The sequence below is a fragment of the Gallus gallus genome, chromosome 3 (genome assembly GCF_016699485.2).
Source record: "Gallus gallus isolate bGalGal1 chromosome 3, bGalGal1.mat.broiler.GRCg7b, whole genome shotgun sequence".
Taxonomy (NCBI): Eukaryota; Metazoa; Chordata; class Aves; order Galliformes; family Phasianidae; genus Gallus; species Gallus gallus.
The window spans coordinates 105,950,450-105,975,946 of NC_052534.1; the positions used below are offsets into that span (position 1 = coordinate 105,950,450).

A 25,497-nucleotide genomic window follows, 5' to 3' on the forward strand; every position below is an offset into this window, starting at 1 on the left:
TGCAGTTGATTGTATTTCCCAAGGAAAAAGAGAGGGAAAACAAGCTGAATTATAGCTAGCCAGAGGAGTTCAGGAGGATACGAGGCTCTTAAAGCAGTACGGGTGGGGAGAGGGGAGAGTAGAGGATATCCATTAATTAATGAGCTGAATGAGATTTTGATGATTCTAAAATGATTGATTTACTCAACTGCACTGTAAATTGATCTTCAAACAGGGTTAAGTTTATTAAAAATATTTTGAGAGTGGAAAATAACAGCAGCTTTGTTAGAATAACATTTCTAAATAATCTTAGTGTAGTTATTCATTAAAAGAGGGTAGATAGCTTGTAATGTTGGAACATGTTCAGTTATACAAAGTTTTGCAATATTTGTTTTGTGTTTTTAATGGAAAATTCCCAGTTCCTGAAGTTGTTTTCAATACACAAAGCTGACTCAGAAGCATTTTTTTCTAAATCTTATGATTATATAGAAAAGCACATGGAAATGTGAATGAGAGTTCAAGATCAGTAAGTATCTGTGTCAGACGCAGTATATGCTGTGTTTGGAGTTATAATAATTCTGTATATGACATTGGTGAGATCAGTGAGATGCTGTGGATGACTTTGGTGTTCATTTGTTGTTTTTTTCCTGTGTTGAAAAGTTATGTAGCGTAGAAGTTGTGTAGGTTGGAGGGCTAGAAGAATACCTTGCATGGACATCTTTAGCAGTGACTGTTAATTACAGTCTAATGGGTTTAATCTGGCAGTGGATTTGCTGTTGTTCAGTTACTTTCTGCAGCTGTTTCGGAAGCAGTCCAGAGATTAACAGTACTCTGTGGGCCACAAGTTGGGTATCATTGAATATATGGCAGAGAATGGCCTTGTCCAGCAGCCCGTGCATCCCTGTGTGCATCACCGTGAATGCACAGTGAATCCGCCCTGCACCAACACTGAACAAACTGGAAACCACATCGCTTTCCTATGTACAGCTTTGTACCACTGAAAGTAGCCTTCCCATCCAGGGAAGGAGGCTGTGGATGCCCCATCCCTGGAGGCATTCAAGGCCAGGCTGGATGTGGCTCTGGGCAGCCTGGTCTGCTGGTTGGCGACCCTGCCTATAGCAGGGGGGTTGAAACCAGATGAGCATTGTGGTCCTTTTCAACCTAGGCCATTCTATGATGGTTCTATGATGATTCTATGAAAGTAAAATATTTATCTCACATATAACAACCCAGATCTAGAAGCTGAGCCCTGGCATTTTAGATAAATTAGTGATCATACCCAAATTTTAAAGGCAATGACTGACTGTTCACAAGCTGCTGCAGGAGACATTAGGTTCTTGATATTACTTGACATGTCTGAAGCTATCTTGTGCTTTTCTCAGATTAGTTTTTTGGTTCATGGGGCTAGAAGAGCAAAAGTTTTGAGTTTCTGGGTCTGTGACAAACTGAAAATTAACCTAGATAATCTAAAGTATGTTTTAGTATTAAATCTTGAAGAGTCAGTGGAGAAGGAATTTTGAGTGGAGGTAATTGTGGGTGGAGTCTTGGGTTCATTAGATCCTCCAGTTCAGTAAAGAACTTGAGGAATTGGTGTTGACAGGTAAATAATTCAAGAAACAGTGACATTAGAAATACAGGTAAGAAATAATGAAGGTGAGTTTATCTCTAAGGAAGGGTGAGCTGGCACATCTAATGAAAACAATCTCAAGGCCAGACGTTTAATAACAGATTTTCCTATTTGAGAAACATGCTATTTAGAGCTGACATAGGGAGCTTTCTTACTGTAGAGGAGTTGATGTGAGTCAGTAAGGCAATGTGATGCTCTTTGCAAAGTTTGGACAAAAGGGCTGAGCATCTCTGCTTCCCCAAACGCAGAGGGCAGACCTAGAACAGTGTCTGTTTCCAAATGCTCCTTGTCAAGCCCAGAACAGCTCAAACTGCAGTGTAATTTCCAGCTTTTAGTTGCTTCAATTCCAGTTAGACTGGACTACTGCTGCAGTCAGACTCCAGACTATTGCTGCGCTGGCCGCTGTGCCCTCCTTTTAGTAGAATAGTCTAGGTGCTTGTCTTTTGAAATTGAAAATGGCATTTACATTTTCGGTAATTAATTGTCCCAAGGGACAGAGCATTCCTGTTGGACTGAAGCACTCATATGAATGTAGTCTGTCTTTTCACACGGTCATTTTCTTGGATGGGAGTCATCCCCTTGCGTTGTCCTCCTGCTTTCTTTTCCTGCGTATATGTTTCTAACATTAAAACCATGAAAGGGGTTCAGTATTTGCTATAGGAAGACAAAGATAGGAGTTTCTTTCCAGTCTGCGTGTGCTATTTTCCATGGGTGTATGCATATTGGTTTGGTGTATCTTGTCCATAACTACACTCTAACTACAGCTCAGCTAAGCAAAACAGTTCTCAGGGCTGCTCGTTAGTTCTAAGGCCACTGGGCCACATCCGTGCCACAGGGCGAGCCTTGAAAAGTGAGTGAGAAGCTGTATCCAAACTCCTTGCTTGTGGTTTCTGGTCTATGCAAAATCCAGTATAATGCCTGCAAATTGGTCAGGACTGCAATAGCTGTGTGGGACCAAAACTGCAAAAACAGAGCAATATAATGATCTTGTAGATAACTGTGTAGGTACTGTAGTACTTCCTCCTTGGTACTGTTTATCTTTACAAGTGTTGATATAGCTGTATGCTCTGACTCAAGGATATACCTTATCTATTTCCTTACCTAGACAGATCTGTGTTGTGAGATGTTTCAAGTTTGAATAGATTTTATCACCATACCCCCCAAACCTACTGGCTTTGTTTAGGTTTCTGTGATGCGTGTACCTGAAGGAAGTCCCTGCAAAGCCTACTGTAATCCCCAAAGCTGTTATTCCTCTTTTGGTTTTCATTGGGTCCTTGTAATTCTTGCTTGACTTTTCACCTGCTCTTGTTTGTAGGGATTCTACAATTAGCTCTGCCACATGTCATGGACTTTGAGTGATTTCTTTACCGTGTTGTCCTGCAGGAATTGTAAAAACCCTTGACTCTTTGAGAAGATTCACAAAAAGGTTGGGAAATACCCTGATCTCTTTCCCAAGTTATGTCTGCCCTTCATCTGCTGTCCCTTCTCAAGATCCTGAGCTCTGAAGGAGCGATCTTGTCATTTGTATGCTGTTTGACTCTGTTGCAAGGAGGCTTAGGAAAGAAAAGCAATTAAGGGAGCTCACTGTGCTTTTTCCAGTTCCATTCTTGTCTTTGCAACAAATTCATAGGACGTTCATTGTTCTGATACCTTTGGAAGTTTAGTAGTTAAAAAAAGCTTTTGATGAGCCACCATGTTGATGAAATTACACCAGAAGCCTGCCTTTGGAGGGAAGAAAGCAGCAGACATTTCTTTAAATGAAAGCTTGTAGTAATTGGATGTGCTGCACTTTCCTTCTTAGGGCAGGTGATCTGTGACAACATTCTAGGTTCAAAAGTTGCTAACTTCAGAAATCAGACTTCAGTCAAGTCAGCTTTGGTCCCACAGGCCACTAGAATTTCCGCTAGGTATGTTCTTATCTTCTTTTTCCAAGGTAGCAACAAAAAGTTAGGGCAACTTGAACCCTTTGTACTGCAGATTCGAAAGAGTTGTGATTCATAAATCTTATGTTGTAAGTGGTTAAAAGTTCTCCACAAAAACTCTGTCTCTGGCCTTGAATGGACTGGTCAGTTTGGGAATCTGGGGTTTCTGTCTGGTGGATAGTTGGCAATGAGGTAAATTTGGTGTGAATTACTGAACAGCCATCCCTCCTCTGTAACAGAGGTTTATTAAAAACAAAAGAGTAGTAACTGCTGGTTCATTGTAGAAGGAGTGAAAGGAGAGAGAAATGTTATTTGAAAAGTTAGCAGAAGATGAGCCTTTCTGCCAGGTAGCAAGAGTACTGTTCATGAGAGGCTAAATGCTGAACTTAATTGGAGGTGGACTGTTGGGCTGCCAACTGTCATAAGTGTGGCTTAAGGTGTCGGACTAGAATTGGTCTTTTCTCCCGCAAGGTATTTTCCATGTACTGCAGAGAAGTGTTGAACTGAAGTATTTGCTTTTCCATCTCACCTTGTTTGCAGCCTGCTGGAAACCATGTCTCACTACACAGACGAACCAAGATTTACCATAGAGCAGATAGACCTGCTTCAGCGCCTGAGACGTACAGGAATGACCAGACATGAAATCCTCCATGCGCTGGAAACCTTGGATCGTCTTGATCAAGAGCATAGTGACAAATTTGGAAGAAGGTCTAGCTATGGAGGTGGTTCCTACAGCAACAGTACCAACAACGTCCCAGCATCTTCCTCGACAGCCACAGCTTCAACACAGACCCAGCATTCTGGGATGTCCCCATCACCAAGCAACAGTTACGACACCTCCCCACAGCCTTGCACTACTAATCAGAATGGGAGGGAGAGTAACGAGAGGTTGTCTGCATTCAATGGGAAGATGTCACCCACCCGCTACCCACTAGCAAACAGCTTGGCTCAAAGGTCTTACAGTTTTGAAGCTTCTGAAGAAGACTTGGACATCGATGACAAAGTGGAGGAACTGATGAGGTCAGTAGAAGTCTTTGTAGGTTTGGAAAGTCAGGGTGAGAAGTCCTCCATCATGCAGATTCCTCCTGTGGGACTGGTTTAGTAGTGACAGGTGTTACCAAGAAAGCAGGAATTGCTTCAGACAGCTATTCCTTTGCTAGTTTCTTGGTGGTCAGTATCTCAATACCTCTCTCCTGCCTCTTAGTCATGTGTAGACAATCCCTGCCCACGTGCAGATATACCAGAGGCTGTTTTACTGTTGAAACATTTTTTTCCATGCTGTACCAAAGGCTGAAATTCATGCTTATTCACCGAATTTCCACCCTACACTTATTTGGAAGACTTCTGACTGAATCTCAATTCACATGAGTCTTCCTCCACTAATGTGTACCAGTTGAATTTCCTTCCATATATAGGCAGAGTAGGGAAGCTGCTTGGTTAATGCTTTCCGCTGTGATCTGCAGTGCATGTATGTTATCTGTTTATAGTTTGTGGCAGGGGCTGACTCCCTCTTGGATTTGCACAGTCTGCAGATTGGTGCAGGAAAACAAAACAAAACGAAAAACAAGCAAAGTCTTTAATGAGGGCTAGTTGTTTTTTGTTTTGATTTTATTTTATTTTGTTGTTTCTTTGTTTTCTAGATTGACCTTCCTTTACTTTTGGCTGCTTCCTTTTCAGCATTATGGCACAGATTAAAAGAGGGGATTATTCCACTGAAGATGAAAGACTGAGTCAGTGGGCTTGACAGCAAAAAGAAATGCAGAGAAAGGGCAAAAAATCTCAAAACTATTTTAGTTATAATGTTGGAATGTTTTTTTCCTTGAAGCTGCAACATATCAGAAGTACCTACAGCAGGGAGAACTAGGGTCCATAATCTCCAAAATAATGGAAATAGGTTTGGAGATTTAGGGTAAAAGTGTGGCTGGAGAATATTAGAGATGAGCAGTAAGAAAAGCCAATCAGCCTTGTTTTACTGTCAGCTGCAGGGTAATGGAATAATGCAGGAAGATGGTGAATATAGCAGTATGCAAGAGTTCCCGTGGCTGAAGTTTTAATCATTCATTTGAGTTTTTGGTTCCTATAAGTCTCAAGTAAACTGAAGCTACGTTTATTTTCTGGCATATGGAAGGTAATTGAATATGGAAGTAAAAATGAACCCACAACATGGCATTTATTTTCCATTTTGCAGGATTGTCTGCCTTGAGAGCTGCTGAGGCAGGAGAGGAGAGGGGGAAGAGAGATTACTAAATAATAAAGCCTAGTAAAGATTGGTTTTACTTCTCTGCACTTTTTAGGGAAGAAGGGAGGAAGAGGAGGGAAAAGTGTATTTTCAGCAATTGAAGTTCACTGTGTATCCCAATCCTTATGTAACCACAAAATTACTTACCTTTTAGCACGGTGCCTACTGAATTATCTTAGTATACCTCAGTACCCACAGCGGGGAGGGGTTGGAGACTGATAATCTTTAAGGTCCCTTCCAACCTAAGCCATTCTGTGACACTACCTTTTAAAAATCACACAAAGCATTGATGCTTTTCCTTCAGTGCAAGCTATGGGATAAGGAAGTAGCAGTGGAGGAATAGAGGTTGCAAAATCTTTTTTCCTTTGGGTCTTTTCCTTGAATAGCTGGAGAACGTTTGTGTGTATATATTCAGTTGTGCAGCTAACCACGCAGACCCTGCTATCCTTTATTTTTTATTTTTGTGCCTTATTTTTGTGACTGAGGATTTTATGCTGGTATGAGAGATTTATTCATCCCTGTGTAATGAAACTTTGCACATTCCATATGGCAGCCCTGCACCTAATATGAATTATATAGGACATGAGCCATCCGTTCTCCTGCTAGGGTACTTTGATCAAACGTGACACTTGTTAAAAGAAGTGTCCACTGGTGAGGCACTTTGACTATTTTAATGCCTGCCTTCCCCACCTCTTGTCCCCTAAATAAAGAAAATGAAGCCATTTTGCATCTTCAAAGCACACTTTGGTCTGTCTGTCTGGGTTTTTTTCTCTTTTTTTGTGCTCTTGTTTTTTTGTTTTGGTAGGAGGGACAGCAGTGTGATAAAGGAGGAAATCAAAGCCTTCCTAGCCAATCGGAGGATTTCCCAAGCAGTTGTTGCACAGGTAACAGGTAAGAGCTGGGGGAGTCCTTTCTTCATTTTGGGAAACTGTGTCTAACTGCCTATGTGTACATGGTGCAGATGTTGGAATATTGCTTGGCTTTCTGCATTGCAGTGCAGATCTGTCAGCTTAGTCATGATAATGTATGCCTTTGATTTAGGACCCATTGTCCCGCACATCATGGAACTTCCCCAGTGAATCACTTGTTCTTTTTTCCTTTTTTTCTTGTGGCTTGTGCTAGCAGATTTTATTTTGCAGCATTATAATAAGACCACAGTTTTTATCTTTAAAATGAAACCATTTTCCTTAATTCTTAAATTGTTTGTTGAATGTGGTAAATAGATACATATCTGCATCTCTGTGTATAGAGATATGAATAATACATATTTGTATTATAAAATGCATATGAAAAATCTGGAGACACAGCTCTAACTGCTATCACTACATCCAGCAGTCGTTTTGTGATAGTTTTGAAGTTTTTCAATTGCTTGTCTTTGAGCCACAAATAGTAAAAATGAGTTGTGAGACCTAGGGGGCAACTATTTTAGCTTAGATTTTACTAGGAGGAGTAGTAGGGTGTTTTGGGCCTTTTTTGGTCTGTTTTAACCCCCTGCCTTTTACATTCTCTCTTTTGCGTTCAGGACAAGTAAGCATTGATATCACTTTATTTGTGTGTTATCAGTTCTTCTTTATGAATAAATAGATCAGTCCCATATTATATCTACCACATCTATTCATTTTTAAAACCAGGCTGGATTAAAGATCTTGGAATGGATCCCTTTTAAGGTTCCTTGCTGGCTAGGAATGCCAAACCAACAGGAGGGAAGTTGTTCTTTTATGATATTTCCAATGTTTGAAATGTCATGAGAACCCATCTGCCTGGGAGATCTGGGTTTGCAGACGCTGTGTGTGCTAGCAGTTGAGGTAGGCAGGCAGAAATGGGTGCTGGAGCCATGGAGCCAGGAATTCCTTTCACATCTGTGATCTTGGGCAAATTACTTGTACAAAATTAACATTTTGTATCACTCTAAGGAATGTTACTAACCTTACCAGATGTTAGCATTAGTACTTCAGAAATTTAATGCTAAGTCTGCTTACTTGAATTGGACCTGAACAGTAGGCAGCTTGTGGGTCAGTGCCATACCTCTGTGCAGTCCTTGCCTGAATGTGGTCTTGGAATGGCTCATTTCTAGATTAATTTCCGGTATAGTTTATTATGAGGGCAAGCAACAGAATAACTCCTCGCTCCAGGACAGAGTCTCTGAGCCTGAGTAAGTCAAACGTATTCTCCTTCTTCAATAGAAGTGTTGCAAAGAGGAAAAAAAAATGTGGCAGGATAATATTTCCAAAACAAACGAGTTTTTTGTTTGTTTGTTTGTTTGTTTTGTCAGACTATTGCATGCCATGAAATAAGAATTTCCCTGCCAAATCTAAGGTAGTCTGTATCAGTAAAAGGAACTGAGCCATTTGCCTACATCTCAGTGCATATCTCAATACCCAGGCAGGCTGTAACAAAGTCAAGATGGATCTCTTCACTCCTGGTCATGTTGGTCCTTCTTTCCTCATCCTGCACTCTTTGTTACTGCTAGATGTCTTATCCTGCCAGTGGGACAAAACAGAGATTGACCTAATGGCACTATGATGTTGCCTTGTTCTCACATGAAATCAATGGGACCCCAGGCAGCTCTAAAAGCTAAATGGCTATGTCTTTTTGCAGCTGACCAATGGACCTTCCAATAAGAAAATAAAGTGATATTTTGCACTTGATGCACTTTCTTAAGCAAAGATAGCTGTAAGACCTTCGCTGTGCTATGACACACAGATCTTCCTCCTGCTGCCTTATGCAGCTGAGCAGTGGTTTCTTTCTGGTCTTACCAGGAAGGTCATTAGGAGCTGGTTCATTTTAAAAGTAACCCTTAGCCTTGTGTATGCAGATGTATAGCACTTACGTGCCACTATTAAGTACGTAGTTATGGCTTATCTGAAAGAAATAGTCTCAAGGAGATTGAAGGGACTGGATTAAAGTGTGTACTCAGCACTAGTGGGGGAAACATCAGCTTCCTTTCAAAGGCACGGAACAGTGAAGAGTGGCTGAAAATATCTCAGGACAGAGACCCAGAGTGGAAAGCATGTGTCCCAGGGCACTCATTTCCAGACTGGTCTTAGACCTGATGAATGCTAGCTGACTTTTGTGTTCTTCAGATGTATCCATCATCCTTTCCCATTCAGCTGTGAAGCAATCTCCCAAGGAAGGTTTGAAAACCACTTTTGGTACTTCAGAAAAGGAATTTGGGAAGACTAGCATAATGCTTTGCAAAATGTATTGTCCCAAATGTTGGGACTATATCCATATATATGGTCCAATCTCAGTGTTTACAGACTTAGTCTTACTGGTAAAGCTGTTTTGCTTATAGATAAATAAAATTCAAAGAGTGGTCAGTAAAAGATGACATAGGGAAGGGCTGTAGGAAGTGATAGCTCTTCAGAATGCTGCTCAGTCTGGGTGATCGCACTCCTTTCCAGCCCCAGGCATCATTCATCACCATTCATTTAAATACAAACATAGCTGCAATTCAGATGTTGGGTGTATTTGACTTGCCCAGCAGCTGGTTACCACCCTCCATCAGCTGGAAATCATTTGTTTGGCACTTGAAATAAATGCAGAATACTATGGCCTCAGCTTTTATCATTCATCTCTTCTGCCTTGGAAACAAAGGCAAGAAACAAATGAAATGAAAAATCCATGGCTGGCTCTGTCCAGGAGGAGTTGTTTGACCCAGCAGCCTGTGCTGTGGTCTTACTCCTTTCAGTCTCTACCTATTCCTATGCTATTTTTAAAATTCTGCTTATTTGTGTAATGGGAGGGGAGAATGGCATGGCGGAAAGAAAGGAGTAACTGATTAGTGATATTAGACCTCAAGCTAGGAACCTGAAACCTTACTTTTTCTTAATTATTACTGGGTATGATATTGTCTGAATTGGACATGAAAGTGATAAGCATTTGTCGAAACAGTGTGTTTGTATGTCTTTGAATTGCAGGTCATGAACTAGTTCATGAGCTGCTGAATTGCTTACCCTGTGCTTACAGTCCTGTCTGTACCCATTCTATCTTGTCATCTTTCTGTCCTTGGAGCAGGAGCCTCCAGCACAACTTCTGCAACTTCAAACTTCGCTTTTACCTGATTTCATAAATTCTTCAAGGCTCTTAAGATCTCATTCAGAAAAATCTTTCTTTTTCTCATCTTAATTCAAGAATCGCAGTGCACTTAAAGGATATGCATTCCTATATCAACCACAGTCTTACTACTGAAGACTACTACTAAGCAGGCTTTCAATTACAGCCACTGCAATGGTAAACTGCCTTTCCTTTTGTTTTTTGTGTGCTGCATTGAGAGGGGGTGGGAAGTGATGGAGGCCAAGGATACGTAAGAGCGAGATGCAGAGCTGAAGGTTAAAGTCAGCTGTTGCAGTAGAACAATTTTTTAGGCTCTCTTAGTCTTTATAAAATGAGCAGAAATTTTTCAAGTCATTTAGATAATGAATCTGACAAGGAAAATTAAACCTGGAAGACATTCTACAGGGCTGCCTTGTGTACTGAGAGAAGAGAGCAGATTGGAAAATAGTAACATCAGAATATTAAATGGTGACTTGGAAATAAAGAAATGATTGATAAGAAGCAAAAACTTAGCATAACACTTATTAGTGCTGGTCCTAAATGCAGGAACTGCTTTTTATAGAAACTTTTTTTAATGGTGTCTGTAATAAGATAAACAAGAAGCACTTGGGTTGGGCTCTGTATAAATAATCTCCTACTGATAAGAAAAATGACAGTATAAACAGGAGCTAATAATAGTTCCTGCTGAATTTCCTATCTTGTTTTTTGAAGCTCCTTTTAACATAGCTGCAGCTCACTCAGGGTAGGTATTTAGCCCTACATGTGGCAGGTGAGGTGCCAAATTTCTATAAACAATAATTTGAAGTCATGCAGTGTAATTTGTTTTAGTTATCACCGTAACTGTTTCTGGGCACAAAGTAGGAAGCCAAATGCTTGTTTGGAGATGCTGTGTCTTGATATAGGCTCCGAATGTGGATGGAGAGTGAGGGAAATGTTTTCAGAAACCGATGCCTTTCTGTTGCATACTGCAGCAAAGGACAGAGGGAGGAGTATTCAGAGATGAGCCCTTTGCAGCCAACCCAAATGCTTTGATGGATGATGCCTCCGCAAGGTTTGGAAGTGTTGACTTTTCCATTTTTTACACATAGAGAGGAATGAAGGAACAAAAATCCATACTTTCCTGAGGTCACAGGGGAAGCAGTCAGTGGTAGAGAAGGAATTTGAATTCACATTTCTCCGTTCTTAGATTAGTGCCATAAAAGCCAGGCTGTCACATGTGAAAAATAATAATAAATAATAATAAATGCAGAGGTCGGGTGGTTGTTTTTTTGAATATACCACAAATAGAGCTTTCCAGTGTGTGGTTCTGCTGACCTTCCTGATTATTCCGTGTGTGTAATTCAGCCTCGTCCTTCTGTCTCTATCTTAATTGATATGAGATCTCCAGGACTTTTGTGTTGTGCTAAATACACTGAGCACCTAGCGCAGTGGAGGGCAGCCTCTAACATCTCCTAAGGTTTGGAACCTACGCTCAAGGGTGTAAAGTTACAAATACAGGCCGAGTGCAATTGAACTAGTTCAGTTGTGAAGAAAACTCAGGCAATTACTGATCATCTGAGGTGGTAAGAAACTAGCATTTCTCATTATTGTTTTAATACTCCTGACAACACAGAGAAAGATTTGTTTTTAAATGGTTTTGATCTTTGCAGATTCTCTGTAAAGAAGCATTGGCTAATCTCTTCAATTGATAGATGTCCTTTCCAAGCATGTGCTATATGAATGTAGGATTTTGCTTTCAAATGGGAGAATTAAGACACTGCCAGTTATTGCCTCTCCAAGTCTGATGTATTCCAGGTGCTTCTAAAAATCTATCCTGAAAGAAACATTAAAGAAATGCAAAGTAGAGTCACTGAACAAATCTGTATGTGAAGGTGAAAAACAGTGACTTAAAGACTTGATGAACAGCAGTTGTGAGGGCTACTGGCGGATTTGTACTGCAGGTATCAGCTGCCTTCTCTGAATGACACATTTTGCCATTTCTTTTAAGTATATGGAAGGGAAAATTCTTCGATGTATGATTTGTTTAGGAGATAACAGGAATGTCCAGAGGAGCGTGCTTGTACTGTCATCTCCATGTGGTTTATAATAGCCTGCTGTTGGAAGGAGTGATGTGTGACGCAAGAGATCATCATTTGATTTGTTGTAATCCTTTGTGACTACCACGTCTTCCTTCACTCTTTTCAGTGAGTGAGCTGGTTGTGCTCATTACACAGTGTTCTTGTCCCTGCTGATCCTGAGCCCAGAGGATGTCAGTCTTCCTTGAGGTCCATGGTTCACTTTGAGAGTGAATTTCCTCCAGACAGCTGGATTTTCAGTACTCCAGAGATCTTCTTTCATTAATCTGCTTCTGGCAGCAGGATGATTTCTTTTTTCCTGCCAGTGCAATTTCCTAAAGTAGCGTGATTACAGCCTATGTGACAGGATGGTGCTGGTGGTGCTACCAGTCACTGTCCCTATGAGTCAACTGTGTAAAATCTATTTGAGATGCAAGAAATTCTAATGTGACTTTTTTAATTGAAAGGGGTGAAGGATGGGTTTGTGATTAAGACACTGTGCTAAGATCTAGGAGACAATCTGGATCGGTTCTTCTGTTACTGACTTTGCACGTGACCTTGCATCGCTAACCATTGGCATGTATGATTCTGGAGCATCTAAACTGAACTGACGAACAAATGAAAGATAGCATAGAATCACAGAATGGCTCAGGTTGGAAGGGAGACCTCAAGGATCATGGATTTCCAACCCCTATGCCACAGGCAGGGCCACCAACCTCCACATCTAATACTAGACCAGGCTGCCCAGGGCCCCATCCAACCTGGCCTTGAACATCTCCAGGGACAGGCTCTTATATATAATATGTATACATATATACATATTATATATAATATTTTTCTCTTAAAAAGAGAGAGGAGTGCTGTAGGTAGAGGGAACCTTTAAGGAGCTCAGCTTTCATTCTGTCTCTGAAACAAGGAAACAGAATAAATAAGTAAAACCAGAAAAGAGTGATAGAAAATGGAATGTGAAGGGACTTGGACAGGTCTACATTCCTATGAACAGAAGTAAGATCAGCTGCCTAAACCACACCTCATGCATGTGATCTGAGTTTGCAGCATCGCTATAGAAATCTCCTAGCCAAAGAAGAAAATTGGCTATGAGCTTTTTACTAATGCAAGAAATGCTATGGACTGCAGTGCCATCAGTGAGATACTGTAGTCAATAACGTATTGAGAATTTATAGTGCAGTCTTTGAATTCGTACATCTCAGTGTCCTGTACAAAGCCCCATCTTACAGAAATGACCTTTATGAACTGAGAGGACTTGCAAGGAGTCAAATGTGTGCATAGCTGTGCACAGCCTGAATCGCTTGGCTCCTGCTCCTTTGCTTTGCCTGAAGTGGCTCATATCTGCACCACCTCATGGCAGTGTGAGGGAACCTCTGGGGCAGAATTTGGATTTTTCCACTACACCACTCTTTTTGAAGATCCTTAATCTCAATTTATGATTTTTATCTTATGCCTTATGTTGCTATGCAAACATTCAACAGACACCAATTCATTGCAATAAGTGTAAGTGGACTTTGGTAAGCAAGTAAATTAATGGCGCTTCAACCCATTGATTAATAGCAGCCATGCATCTGGAAACAGTGAGACACAACCACTTGTGTCCTACAGCCCCGTGTTAAGGAAATGGCTTTTATAAATCATAACTGTAGATGGGAAGCTGCAGATTTTCACAACTTGGTCCTTTAATTGACAACCAGGCATCTAGATTTCATTTTAGGCCAGAGAGCTTTACCAACTGATGCTTATTTATTTTTTGTATTGGCATGTGTGCTTCCATAGCTAATTGGTGCAATATTAGTTGGTGTTAGGTTGGGTAATTCCACTTCTTTGCTAGCATAAACCACCAGATATATACCTACCGTGTTCTCTGGGGATAATCACTTTTGACCACATCAGTTGTTTCAGAGCTCTTTCAGACATGGGGCATCGACACGGGTGTTAAGATCATCAGTAGATGTACAGGAAACCAGACCAAACCAGGATATGTTTGTGGGCAGAGTTCTGTTGAATGGCAGTAAGCTTCTGTACTCAAAGCAAAACAAACCTATCCCTTTTGCACAGGGCAATTTGTGTTAAATCATTCTAAAGTTAGCTCAATTCCACATTCAGTGCAAAGCATAATAAAAACCCCTTATTAGAAGTGGTAAAACTGCAGGGGGTTGTTTTCATGAGTTAAATATGATTATGAGATCTTCTAAAACCTGGGTGCCTCTCACGAGGGGAGAGGCAGTTGGATTTTGGTGTGAAAGCCAGCTTTCTACCTGCCTGAGCATTATCACCAAGCAGGTGTAGGCACAGGTGCTGTGCAGCAGTGTGTTGTTACTTGGAGCACCTCCTGAAAGCTGAATTCTTGGGAGGGTCTCTGTGTTGTTAACCCTTCCTGATAGTCGGAGGGCACAAGGAATCCTAGCAGCAGAGTTACTGCCTCACTTATTCAGCAAGTTGGTTTTGTTATTTTCAAATGAACAAGCAGTTCCCCTCCTACTGCACCGTTAAACCTCTTCCTGTATTTGATTCCTCTCCTTCTAATGACTGCTTTTCCCTTTCTGCATTGATCCTTCATTCAGTGTCACGCTTAGGAAATAACGGTATTAATTTCCAGGGTTTTTTTTTTGCCTTTTACTATTTTCTTAGAAGTCTCTTTGTCCCTAATCCTTCCTGGGTACATAGGGCCTGTGTCCTGCTTTGCTTTGCTGACAGGCAGCTGCTCTTTCTGTTTGGTTTCCTTGCTGTTGTTATAGCAGCTGATAGCTGGCTTGCTGCATTTCTGGGGTGATTTGATCTATATCACATAAACTGTTTCTGTGTTTATCTCCCTTTTTATTCAAGCCTTGAATGATAATGATCTCCTAAGTTTCATCTCCTATATGTAATAGTGGGTAAGGGACATGTTCCCATTTCACAGATGAAGAAATTTAAGAACCAAGGAAGCTGTGGTTCAGAATGGGACAGTTCAGCGAGCAGTAGATTTGGCTTCCCAGTGTGTGCCCTTCTTGCTTGTAGACTGACTGTGCTGTTTCCAGGATGTATCTTGAGAATGAAAATAGCAAGAAAGATAAAGCAGCTAGGGATAGGGGAAGAAGCTTGAACTCTGTTTTCTATGATTGAAATATTAGCATCAAATTTCCAGGCTTTGTAAGACAACACTTATATTATTATAAGAACCACTTTAAATATTTTAAAAGAACAAGTTTTCTCTTCTTCTTTCTCTCTCTCTCTTTTTTTTTTTTTTTTGTTTCCTACAGGTATCAGTCAGAGCCGGATCTCACATTGGCTTTTGCAGCAGGGGTCAGACTTGAGTGAACAAAAGAAAAGGGCATTTTACAGATGGTACCAGCTTGAGAAGACAAATCCTGGTAAACACATCTAGCCTAAACAACTCCTACCATTTGATGTATGAAAAAAGCCTTTTGTCACTGGTTTGGATTATCACTGGTCATTCACTTCGTGGTATACTGATGAGGTATTTCCTCTGGTTCATTTCTTAGGAATAGGTCTACCTTTCATTTACAGCAACAGATGTAGGACTGACTCACCCACAGCTGTCTGTCCAGCTTCTCAGCTGTGGTTACTTGCCCTGTCCTCCCCCCCCCAGCTAGCTCTGGGAATGAAGAGTGTGCGCTGAAGTTACAATCAGATGACACAAAATAGATGCTGAGGCTCTTCAGAGTGAAGAAGGAGAAAATACTAATAATGGCTGTGTAATATGAAGTTAAAGCAAATATGTACATTTTAGCTGAGAGGAACTGGGATGACTTCAGAGGTTTTGAGTTGTAGCTGAAGCTCATGGGTGAGATGTGTGGATAGTTACGATGATTAAATGGAGATGTCTCTCTCAAATTCTACCCCCTTCTTCAAATCTCAAAATAGATCTTAAATATATAATGAGAAATAAAGCTCTTCATTGTCTTTAGCAGTCTTCAAAATCACAGTTGAATACATTTCCTTGCATTGTTTTTCTCTATAGATTTTGTTTGACTACTGTTCTTATTTTCCCTTCAGTAGTCTTACTGTACATATCAAGATATTTACATTTAATTGCCTTTTTTATTCATTTGGTTTGGCACGATTAAATTAACTGTGTAATTGTTTAAGAAATTTAAGATGTAGCCTCTCTAATATGAACTTGGCTTCAACATCCGAAATTCTATTGAGAAGAATTCCAACAAAAACAGATCCTCAACACTTCTGCTTTGTGTGTGAGCTGTCAATCAGGATGCTCTGGCTGTCAATTGGCCTGAGAATATTTTAGCTTAAAGTTGGGTGAGTTCAAAGCTAGAGTCAAGCCTGTCCTTTCTGTTAAGCATCTAGAAAACTGTCTTAAGGAATGAATGTGCCAAGGGTTTGAGGTTCTAACAAGCTGCAGGGATCCCTAAGTGGCCTTGATTTTTCATAGAATTTGAAGTTGTGATACCGAGGGTCAGCAAAGGTATTGGATGCAGCCTTTCACTACCAGCTTCTTTGGAAGCCTCATGTTGTACCATGTGAAGCAGCTCTCAGCCATGTATTTCCCTTTGAGGGAAGATATTACCTCCAATACAGCAGAGAAAGCCATAGTTTTTTTTTGGAAGGTGTGTTTAAATAGAAGAAAGTAATTAAGAAAAAAATGCCTCTCTTAGCAGTGAAAACTCTTGCATGGATTTTTCTGTCCTTGCATCTTTTCTTTCCAGTATCATTTGGAGCTGTTTAGGAAATAGTATTCTGTACCAGGATAAGAGTTGTCAAACTTGGTACTAAGAGAGGAAAATGTATTTTTATCCACAGGCTCACATCTTTTTGTCCTTTCAGGCTAGAGAAGTGTAGCTTAAATATAATTGAATTGATGTTAACTTCTGTGTTCCTGATGCACAGTGCTGCTGAGTTCTTGTTCGCTTTTCTTTATGCACACATGGGAAAATTTAAGAGTGGTTGTTTGCATTTAACCTTTTTTTTCAAATAAGAGACCTTGTACAGCATTTTCAAGAAGTGTAAAAGGCAGAATGCCTCCTCTGCCTATGCCAAGAGACTATTTGGCTGCATTTAAATTCCCTTCAGAACCAGATAACGTTTGTTTTATTTTTAGAGGTTGAGGTAAGGGGCGGGGAAGCTTAGTTTTCCTGTGGCTGTTGGAAAAGTGTGCTTGAGGAAAATGTGATTGTATTTGTTTATTTTGGGATCGTCCACTTCTTTCTATTATTGCCGTCAACTAGATTGCAGGTCAGACTGGTCAGGCAAGAGATAATTAGCATGCATATGTGCAAGTGTATACAGTGTATTAAGGAAGATAACCAACCTTGTCCAAAGCATCCTGGATTTAAATTACTATTAATAGAACCAATTTGGAGCTGAAGTTTGGACACTGATACAGTATCCTGTAATTCCCAGACCATTTAGCTGCTTTCATTAGAATCTGAAAAGGAGAAAATCATTGCCATATTCGTACAGAAGTGGTCACAGCAGTCCTAGTCACTCTTTGCAAAAGAGTGCCCTCCTCTGATAAAAACTGAAGTCATTAAATGAGTGGCACGAACTTTTTTTCTATTTGTTGTCTTATGAAGAAGTGAAAATTGGCTTTCTATTATCTCATTTTTTATGATTGCAGCTACTGGGAACAAAATCTTGGACCTTCTTCTCTGAATGATAGGTTTGGGTCCCTCTGCACAGGAGCACGTTTGTGTTTGAGTTACCAGTGGGCAAAAAGAGGTCTTTGGGAACGTTTAGTTTATCGGTTCTTTAATCCTTACTTTTAACAATGGGAGTCTCCAAACTAAGTTCATTTTCTGACTGAATTCATTAGTGTAGTAAAAGGAAGATAATTTTCGCTTACAATTGAAACAGTTTTGAAGCACCCAGGGCACCCAATACAATCAGTTTGTGAAATATAAAGAAAGAAAAGCTGCTTTCTGAGGGCAGGACTAGAAATCACTTGGCAGACCTGCAGTCTTTCCTTGGCTCTGCTACTTTTCTGTACAACTGTTAGCAAGTGATTTTGCTTTTGCTCCTAATTCCCACCTACCAGGTAAAGATGAGATTGCTCCCAAGGCATGAGTGGCTTTCCTTCCCTGTAAGTCCCTCAAAAAAGGGACTGTCTTGTACTTTGCTCATGTACTGTACACAGCCAGGACTTTCAAAGAATACAAGAAACAAAAAATAACGTGTAAATGCATCATTTTCATTTTTCAAGTATGTGACAGTAGTACATAATGCTTTCAATCATCCACAAGTAGTCTTGCATCTGCTAACCTGAGAAATTTGTATTGTGGAGCATCAGGGTGATTTTGAGACATCAGTGCCATTGAGACATGGCTAGACGCTACTCCTATGCCAAAAAGACTCAGCAATTCCATCACTTTTGTTACTTGCCAGTTTGCTTTGGCCTCTAGAATATGCTGCCTATTGTTTTCTTGCTTCTGATTGCTTGTTTGCGTGGGTAGTTACTATACTTCTCCTGTCTTTGGTGACAGTTCATAGAATCATGGGATCTTTTGAGTTGGAAGGGATCCTTAAAAGTCATCTAGTCAAAATCCACTGCAGTGAACAGGGACACCTATAGCTTGATCAGGTTGCTAAGAGGATGGTCCATCCTGACCTTGAATATCTCCAAGGACAGGGCACCCACCACCTCCCTGGGCAACCTGTGCCAGTGCCTCACCACCCTTATTGTAAAAAACTTCTTCCTTATATCCAGTCTAAATCTCACCTTTTTTTTAGTTTGAACCAGTTTCCCCTTGTCCTCTCAGAACAGACCGTGCTGGAGAGTCTGCCCCTTCCTTCTTATAAACCCCTTTTAGATACTGAAAGATCGCTCTCAGGTCTCCCTGAAGCCTTCCCTTCTCCAGGCTGCACAGCCCCAGCTCTCTCAACCTGTCTTCATAGGAGAGGTGTTCCATCCCTTGGATCATTTTTGTGGCCCTCCTCTGGATGCACTCCAACAGGTCCATGTCTTTCCTGAAGAAGTATTCCAGGTGAGGCCTCTCCAGCACAGAGCAGCTGCTGGCCATGCTGGCCACCCTTGTTTGGGTGCAGCCCAGGATACAGTTGGCTTTTTCTGGGCTGCAAGGGCTCATGTCCAGCTTCCCATCCACTAGTCTTTTTACGTGGCTGTGGTCTATCCTTACATCCCCCAGCCTGTACTGACAGTGGTAGTTGCCATGACCCAGGCGCAGAACCTTACGCTTGGATTTATTGAACCTCATGAGGTTCACTTGGGCCCACTGCTCAGCTTGTCTAGGTCTCTTTGGATGGCATCCCATTCCTTGGGCATGTCAACCATACCACACAGCATGGTGTCATCTGCAAACTTGCTGAGAATGCACTCAATCCCACTGTTGATGTCATTGATGAATATCTTAAAGAGCATTGTTCAGGCAACAGCAGATAGGAATGCTGCAAATGCTCAGAGATCATAAAAAAACCTTTCTGCTGTATGCAATAATCTTGCTTAAAAACTTCTTGACTTCTTGATCGATGTTTTCCTGGTATGAGTAATGTCAAACTTAATAGCGTAGCTGCAAACTCCAATGGATTAGTGACTATTTTTTTCTGGAAGCAGATGCCAATTAGGGTGAAAGGCAGTTTTTTCTTGAGGGAAAGAAGTCAATGCTAAATACTAATGTTTGAAAGGACTTTAAACCAATTAATAGGGATACTTTCCATTTAGATATGGAGTTTTTTGGACAGGCACCACGTCTCTTGTGTTTTGTAGAGGGCCACGAGCATTTTGGCAGCAGATAAATAATATACGTTTCAGAAGCCAGTGTATGAGTGCATTGAGTCCTATAATGTTCTGATTATTTTTTTAGAGCCCCTGGCTTTTAAATAAATAAATACTTCTTTTCATACTGATAGTTAGCTTGATTAGTTTGGCTGGCACTGGGTCTTGAGCAACGTGGAAGGCTTGTTATGGAGCAACTTGAGCATTTCTTTTGCTTCTGTGCACTGTAACCTGAAGCTGTCTCCTAGAAATGATGTGTTGGAGTTGCAGATGGTTACAGACTGCCTCCAGTTAGCTTAGATGCTTTATTTCAGCTAGTCCTCTGTAACAGGAAGGCAGCTGTGGTCACCTTGTGCTTTTCCTCCTTGAGCAAAAGGGAAAAAGAAAAGTAGTTATTACCAGGATGTAACATCTCTTGTGTTACTCCCATAGTAGCTCTTCTTTGGATATATCAGAAAAACATATGAAAAGAAACCAAACAACCAAGCACCCAACCAAAACAACAGAGGCTGGATATCCCACGAGATTCGTACTCGAAATGTACTGTTGGTGATTTACTATTTTACAGAGCTTCAACAGTCCTGCTCTGATCCTTCCCAGTCAAGCAGTGAGCCCTGTAAGGAACGTTTTGGTGTGCAGGCTGCTGATTCAAATCTAGCTTGGCTCAGGAGTAACTGGAAGGTGTTTATTATGTGCTCTCAGGTCAGTCTGGCTAAAAATGAAGCATGACATCTCTTCTTATCAGTGTAATATATGGTAGGTACTTGTTGCAGAGACTTGCTGGTAAATGATTTCTTGGAGCTGGGAGATGCCCTGAGGCTGGCTCCAGCCATTCTGTGCATCACCCTTGTATTTCAGGGCCTCTGTGAGAGATGGGATGTGGATCAGCAACTGCATGTGATGCTTTTAAGAGCAGCTCTCTTTCTTCAGAGTAGTGTTTGTGACGTGCCTAGAGAAGGAAGGCCTTTGTCATGAGAAGCTTTCAGTATAGAGGTGGCTCTGAGTTGTTGCAAAAAGTGCTCAGTGTTGGCAAGTAGTGAGATGGCACTTTTCCTTTTTCTCCCTGAGAGAAGTCCTTCCCAGATGATTCACCTCTACACCACTTACAGGTTCTTGCTTTTTGATGCATATACCGAGACAGAAACTTCATACATTTGCTCTGCTTGTTCTGCAGAAGAGAGAAGCTTCACTTCTTAGAAGCTGTTTGAGGAGCTTGTAAAAACAATCTGAAATGGCAGCTGGGATGGAAAATAAGTTGTAAAGATGTGAAGCTGGTCTGAGAGAAGATTTCAATGAGGCTTTGGAACAGCAGAATAAATGGGATCCCAAAGTGCTCACGTAATTGCAGGAGATGAAGCAAAGCTCAAGTTGTCTCATCAAATGCAGCAACAATGCACATATCCACCACTTTCACTCTCCCAGATACATCCCAGCACATCTTGTGCCTCTGTATGCATTCAGGTGCTTCTGTCCTTCTTCATGTGCAAAAACAGGGGTCGTATACTTGCTTGCAATGCACAGCATGCTTCTCCCATATCAGCAGCTGATATTGATGTTGCCCTGTAGAAAAGAGAAATGGGTAAATTGATAGGTAAATTGATAGGAAGGCTACTAAACAACAACAAAAAAATGTAAATAAAAATTCAGTAAGCGAACGTGGCAGCAGCGGGAGTAAATTTATACTTTAAATGCTGATGTTTTTTCAGTCTTTGTCTGCAAAATTTGATATAATTACTCTGCATCTCTTCATGTTAGGCATCACTGATATTTCCATATTCCCCCTTTTTTCTTGAGAACATACAAATGAAATCCTTAGGTGGGGACAATACATTGCTAAGACAGTGCAGGGAAAGCTCCCATTCTCCCCAGGCTCTTTTAAATAAATGAATAATGTTTATATTTTAACTGTGGGGAAGTATTTAGAGCCTAGCAACCTGATACTGACCCAGACCTCAAATCGTGCAAAGATTAGAGAGTAGATAAGGAACTCTCCTTGCAATGGCCTCCAAAAGAATTGGCAACATAGGACGCATTTCATGTGTCAATAAAATGAAGTAGTTGGGAATTGGCAAGAATCACTGTCCTTGTACACACAAGGCAGAGGTGGTGGGATTCACTTCCTGTAGGCTTCTCCTCGGGAAGGTCTGTAAATGTTTCTGGGCTCTGCTCCCTCTGCCAGTAAGGAAAATACTTGTTGGGCATTTCTGCAAAGAAGCACAGCCAAGTGCACAAGTAGCTAATTCCTTGCTTTTTACTGTAGGAATTTGCTTATTGGTTAAACTCTGAGTTCCCTTAACCCCTTTAACTGTGTTATAAAATAAATGAACCAGTGTTGTTTTACTAACACGGTATGGTTTTGTGATTAAATCCTAACCGTTCTGAGTAATCTCTGGACCCAGAGGCCTCTCCTGTCCCAGCCCTGCTTTTACATGCACACAGTGGCATACTCCTCGTGTGAGCAGTGCCACTTGCTACTCTTGAGGGGGAAAAAAAAAACCCCAGCCTGTTAGAATGCATGAAATCCAGTTGTGCTCAGGGTGCTTATGGGGTATGGGTGATGATTTAGCTTTTCATATGATATATATATATATTTATTTATTTATTTTTCCCACGTCAGAGCAGCTGTTTCTTCCTTCCCTCCAGGGGTAGCTGCTGAGCACAGTTCCCTCAGAGCATCCCCCTGTTTCACACAGAAATGCCCCTCACCCAGAGCTATATGAAAGATTGGTCTCTGTGTTTTGATTTATCTTGATTTAGTAACTGAGAGGCTGTTGTGGAAGGATTCGGGTAAGTTTCAAAGGGCTTTTCCTGAAGGCACTGTGCCAGCTCCCATCTCTCTCTTGATGCTTTCCAGCTCAGGCTTCTTGAAAGGAGAGATATGTCCATAGGTGGGGGACCAAAGTGGAAAGATGTGATGTTAATCTGCTTTCAGTGACTTTCTCAGTCAGCCTGGCACTCAGGAGCCCATGTTTGCACAGGTCACTGTGTGTGCTTCTATCTGTGGAGCTATTTCAAGTGTTTACTTGGCTCTTCAGCCACGTCAAAATACCTTTGGGTATAAGCTTACGCTGTGCTTTCTGAGACTGCTGTACAATTAACTATTTCCCATTTTGTGACCAAAGTGGTAGCATCACAGCCTAAATAAAGGTCAGCTGGGGCACAGCTCCTCCCTTCTTTATGACATTTGATGAAGACAAGACAGCATTTCCAAAGTGGCTTCAGCAAAGGCAACAAGCTCAGCTATGTCATCCTTAGGTTTTTGTGGTCACCTGGTACTGCTTTGCCTCGGAGGCTGGGAATGGGAACTCTAGCTGGCTTTGTATATCCTTAAGGTGTCTTTTTTTTAATGATGCTTTACTATTTAGTTTGAATGGTTTCATCATCTGTCTTGTCTTTTTTTCCACAAGCAGGAGTGAGGAAATGGGCGTGATTTTTAGTCCACTAGGAAACGTGGTGTTTATTATCCCTAGGGGCCACGTTAAGCATGCGACCCGCTCCCATCCCAATAGAAGAGCCAGAATGGAGACAGACGCCTCCCCCAGTCACAGCTACCTCTGGGACCTTCAGACTACGGCGAGGCAGTCGGTTCACATGGAGAAAGGAATGCCTGGCTGTGATGGAAAGGTATGTCATTTTGGGGTTCTGGAGAGGGGCACTTAAAGCCAATGCAAGTATCCTTCTTTCTGCTATCTTTGTTTTCCTGGATGCCCTTTTAGTATCACGCGTGCCAGTAAGTGTTAACTGTAATTCCTCATGGTAGAGTAGGAGGAGCTATCTCAGCCCTCGTTTTAAAAAAACAAAAATGTGTTGTACTCCTCTGGACGCTATGGTATCTTGTAGCTGCTAAGGAGTCTTTTCCATGGCTCAGTCTGAGAGCATTGGTGTTCGTGCAGCTCGTCCTTTTCTTTTGCAGAAACCTTTCCATCCAGTCTAATCCTGCCTCTCTCTTGGTGAAGTTCTGCACACTCTTTATGCTCTACATATCTCCTTTCTGCTTTCCTGGTTTATTCTCATAACGTTTCAAGTTATTTTATATTTGATACTGGCATTTCAGCAGCACTGTAATTGTACAGGATGCAGAACTTTGCCTTAACAAGCAATATATTTCCTATCCAAAAAGGCTCTTACAACCCTTTTACATGAGCTGGGAGCAGTACAGAGCAAAGTAGATCGTTCAAATACATATGCAGAGTGGTAGGTGATCATTAGAGCTCCCTACTCTTCACTCCTGCAGAGACAAAGCACTCTCTGAGCCTGGTCTCCTTGCTGCCTATGTGCTTTTCCCTTCCCTTTCCTTACAATAATCTCTCTTTTATGGGTAACATCATGTAATAATGAAGGTCTGGTGAACTCACATAGTTTAGAGATGAACGTTTAATTCTGATAAAGGCTAAATGACTGGGAGGAGTTTTCTTCTCTCCAGGAGCATAAGGAACCTCCTCTCCATGAAAGTGCTAGATGATGTTTTTCACACACTATATTCCACCCTAGTTTGCAAATCCATTGAATCCTTGGCCATCAGATTTTTAGGATGTGCTTTTGCCATTTCCTTACTGCTGTTCCTTCCTCTTATTTGCATGAGGGTCTTTGGAACTGATTAGAAGCAGGAGGGTGTCTACATCTACCTTACCTAATACTAAAATACTGAGCTGAACGTATGTGGGTGAAGCTGCAGGCCATCACAGCAGCTTTGCAGAGCTGAGGCCAGTAACTGTTTGTTTCCATATTCTGTGCTGGCACTGTACTGCACAGCTTTGGCTGAATATCTTCCTAAAGGAAATAAGGTAAATGTTTAAAATCTGTTCTGCTTTGCTAGACCCATCTAGTGTAATGTCCTGATAGCACAGAGGTTTGCATTTACCTGGTATGTCCCCCTCTGCATAGAATGTGCAGTGTGGGAACAATGTCTGGTACTTCAAAGTGCTTGTATGACTGTCCTGATCGCTATGTGAAGGGTTACAGAAATGTTACAGCTCTGTGTACCTTTAGGACCATGCCATCCTCTTGTTGTGTGTAAAATATTTGGTTGCTTTGAGGTAGAATTAAAGCTATCTTGGCCATGGGTGTTTTCCTGCCTACTACTATTTGCTATTTGCATTATGATCATGTTTTAGGCTCCCTTACGCTAGGTGCTGTGGAATCACAGAGCAGGAGATAGTTAAGTAAGTTCTTTCCTCTTCCACATCTCTTCTAAGTCCGGTCTCTACTGTGACACTCTTGAAGTCAGATGAGCTGTAATGGTTTGGTATGTGTCTGTTAGAAAGGTTTCCTTTTGTATATTGAAGGAAGCAAGTCAGCACTGACATTGGAAATCATCAAGTACTGTATACAGATATGTAATCACCTGATCTAATTTTTTTATTACTCTCTTTCTTCTTTTAGCCACTCTTGGTTTTGTTCACTGTGTCATGTTTTGTGCTCTGTAAGATCTCTACTGCAGGAGTTTTTTTGGTTTTTGGTTAATTAAATGGAGACTTCTACCATGTTCCCTTCATTCTGGCTTTAAAAATAATGTGCAAAATCCTTGCTAGGTCACCATAAACATGGGATTTCACAACTTTATGTATGAGTACTGGAAATGAGGAAAGCGTGGCCAAGAGTTTTACCTAGAGGCAAGAATACAGTAACCTCAAGCTGTGGTAAAAGCTTTGTATGGCAATAAAGCAAAGGCAGGTTTGTAATACGGTTGTTGAACTGATGGATGCTCATCTGCCTAGTTGAGCTGTAAACATTTTTTGTGTGACAAGTTTGAAACGATGGGAGAAAAGCACTGACTTGGGAGCCCTATGAAGAGGCTGACTAACTTCACTTCCAAGTCACCAAAGTCCTCCAGGCTCTTCAGTAATATGACTCAAAGCACCAGCCAGCACGAGGGTAACCAGACTCCAGCTGTCTCACCCAAGCAGATCAGGTTTGCT

The 25,497-nt window shown here is 41.2% G+C and overlaps 1 protein-coding gene across 34 annotated transcripts in view; it reads left to right on the forward strand.

The window, feature by feature from the left end:
* Positions 1-25,497, forward strand: part of HMBOX1 (homeobox containing 1) — a 126,102-nt gene that overhangs the window by 54,264 nt on the left and 46,341 nt on the right. For 27 of the 34 annotated variants that reach the window (XM_015285113.4, XM_015285111.4, XM_015285118.4 and 24 more), the window contains 4 exons: positions 4,069-4,548; positions 6,573-6,658; positions 15,132-15,242; positions 23,050-23,203. In XM_015285113.4, the coding sequence (XP_015140599.1) occupies positions 4,069-4,548; positions 6,573-6,658; positions 15,132-15,242; positions 23,050-23,203 (831 nt within the window). The remainder of the gene's footprint in view (positions 1-4,068; positions 4,549-6,572; positions 6,659-15,131; positions 15,243-23,049; positions 23,204-25,497) is intronic. The other 7 variants (XM_015285123.4, XM_040697251.2, XM_040697258.2 and 4 more) reach the window with 1 other exon arrangement.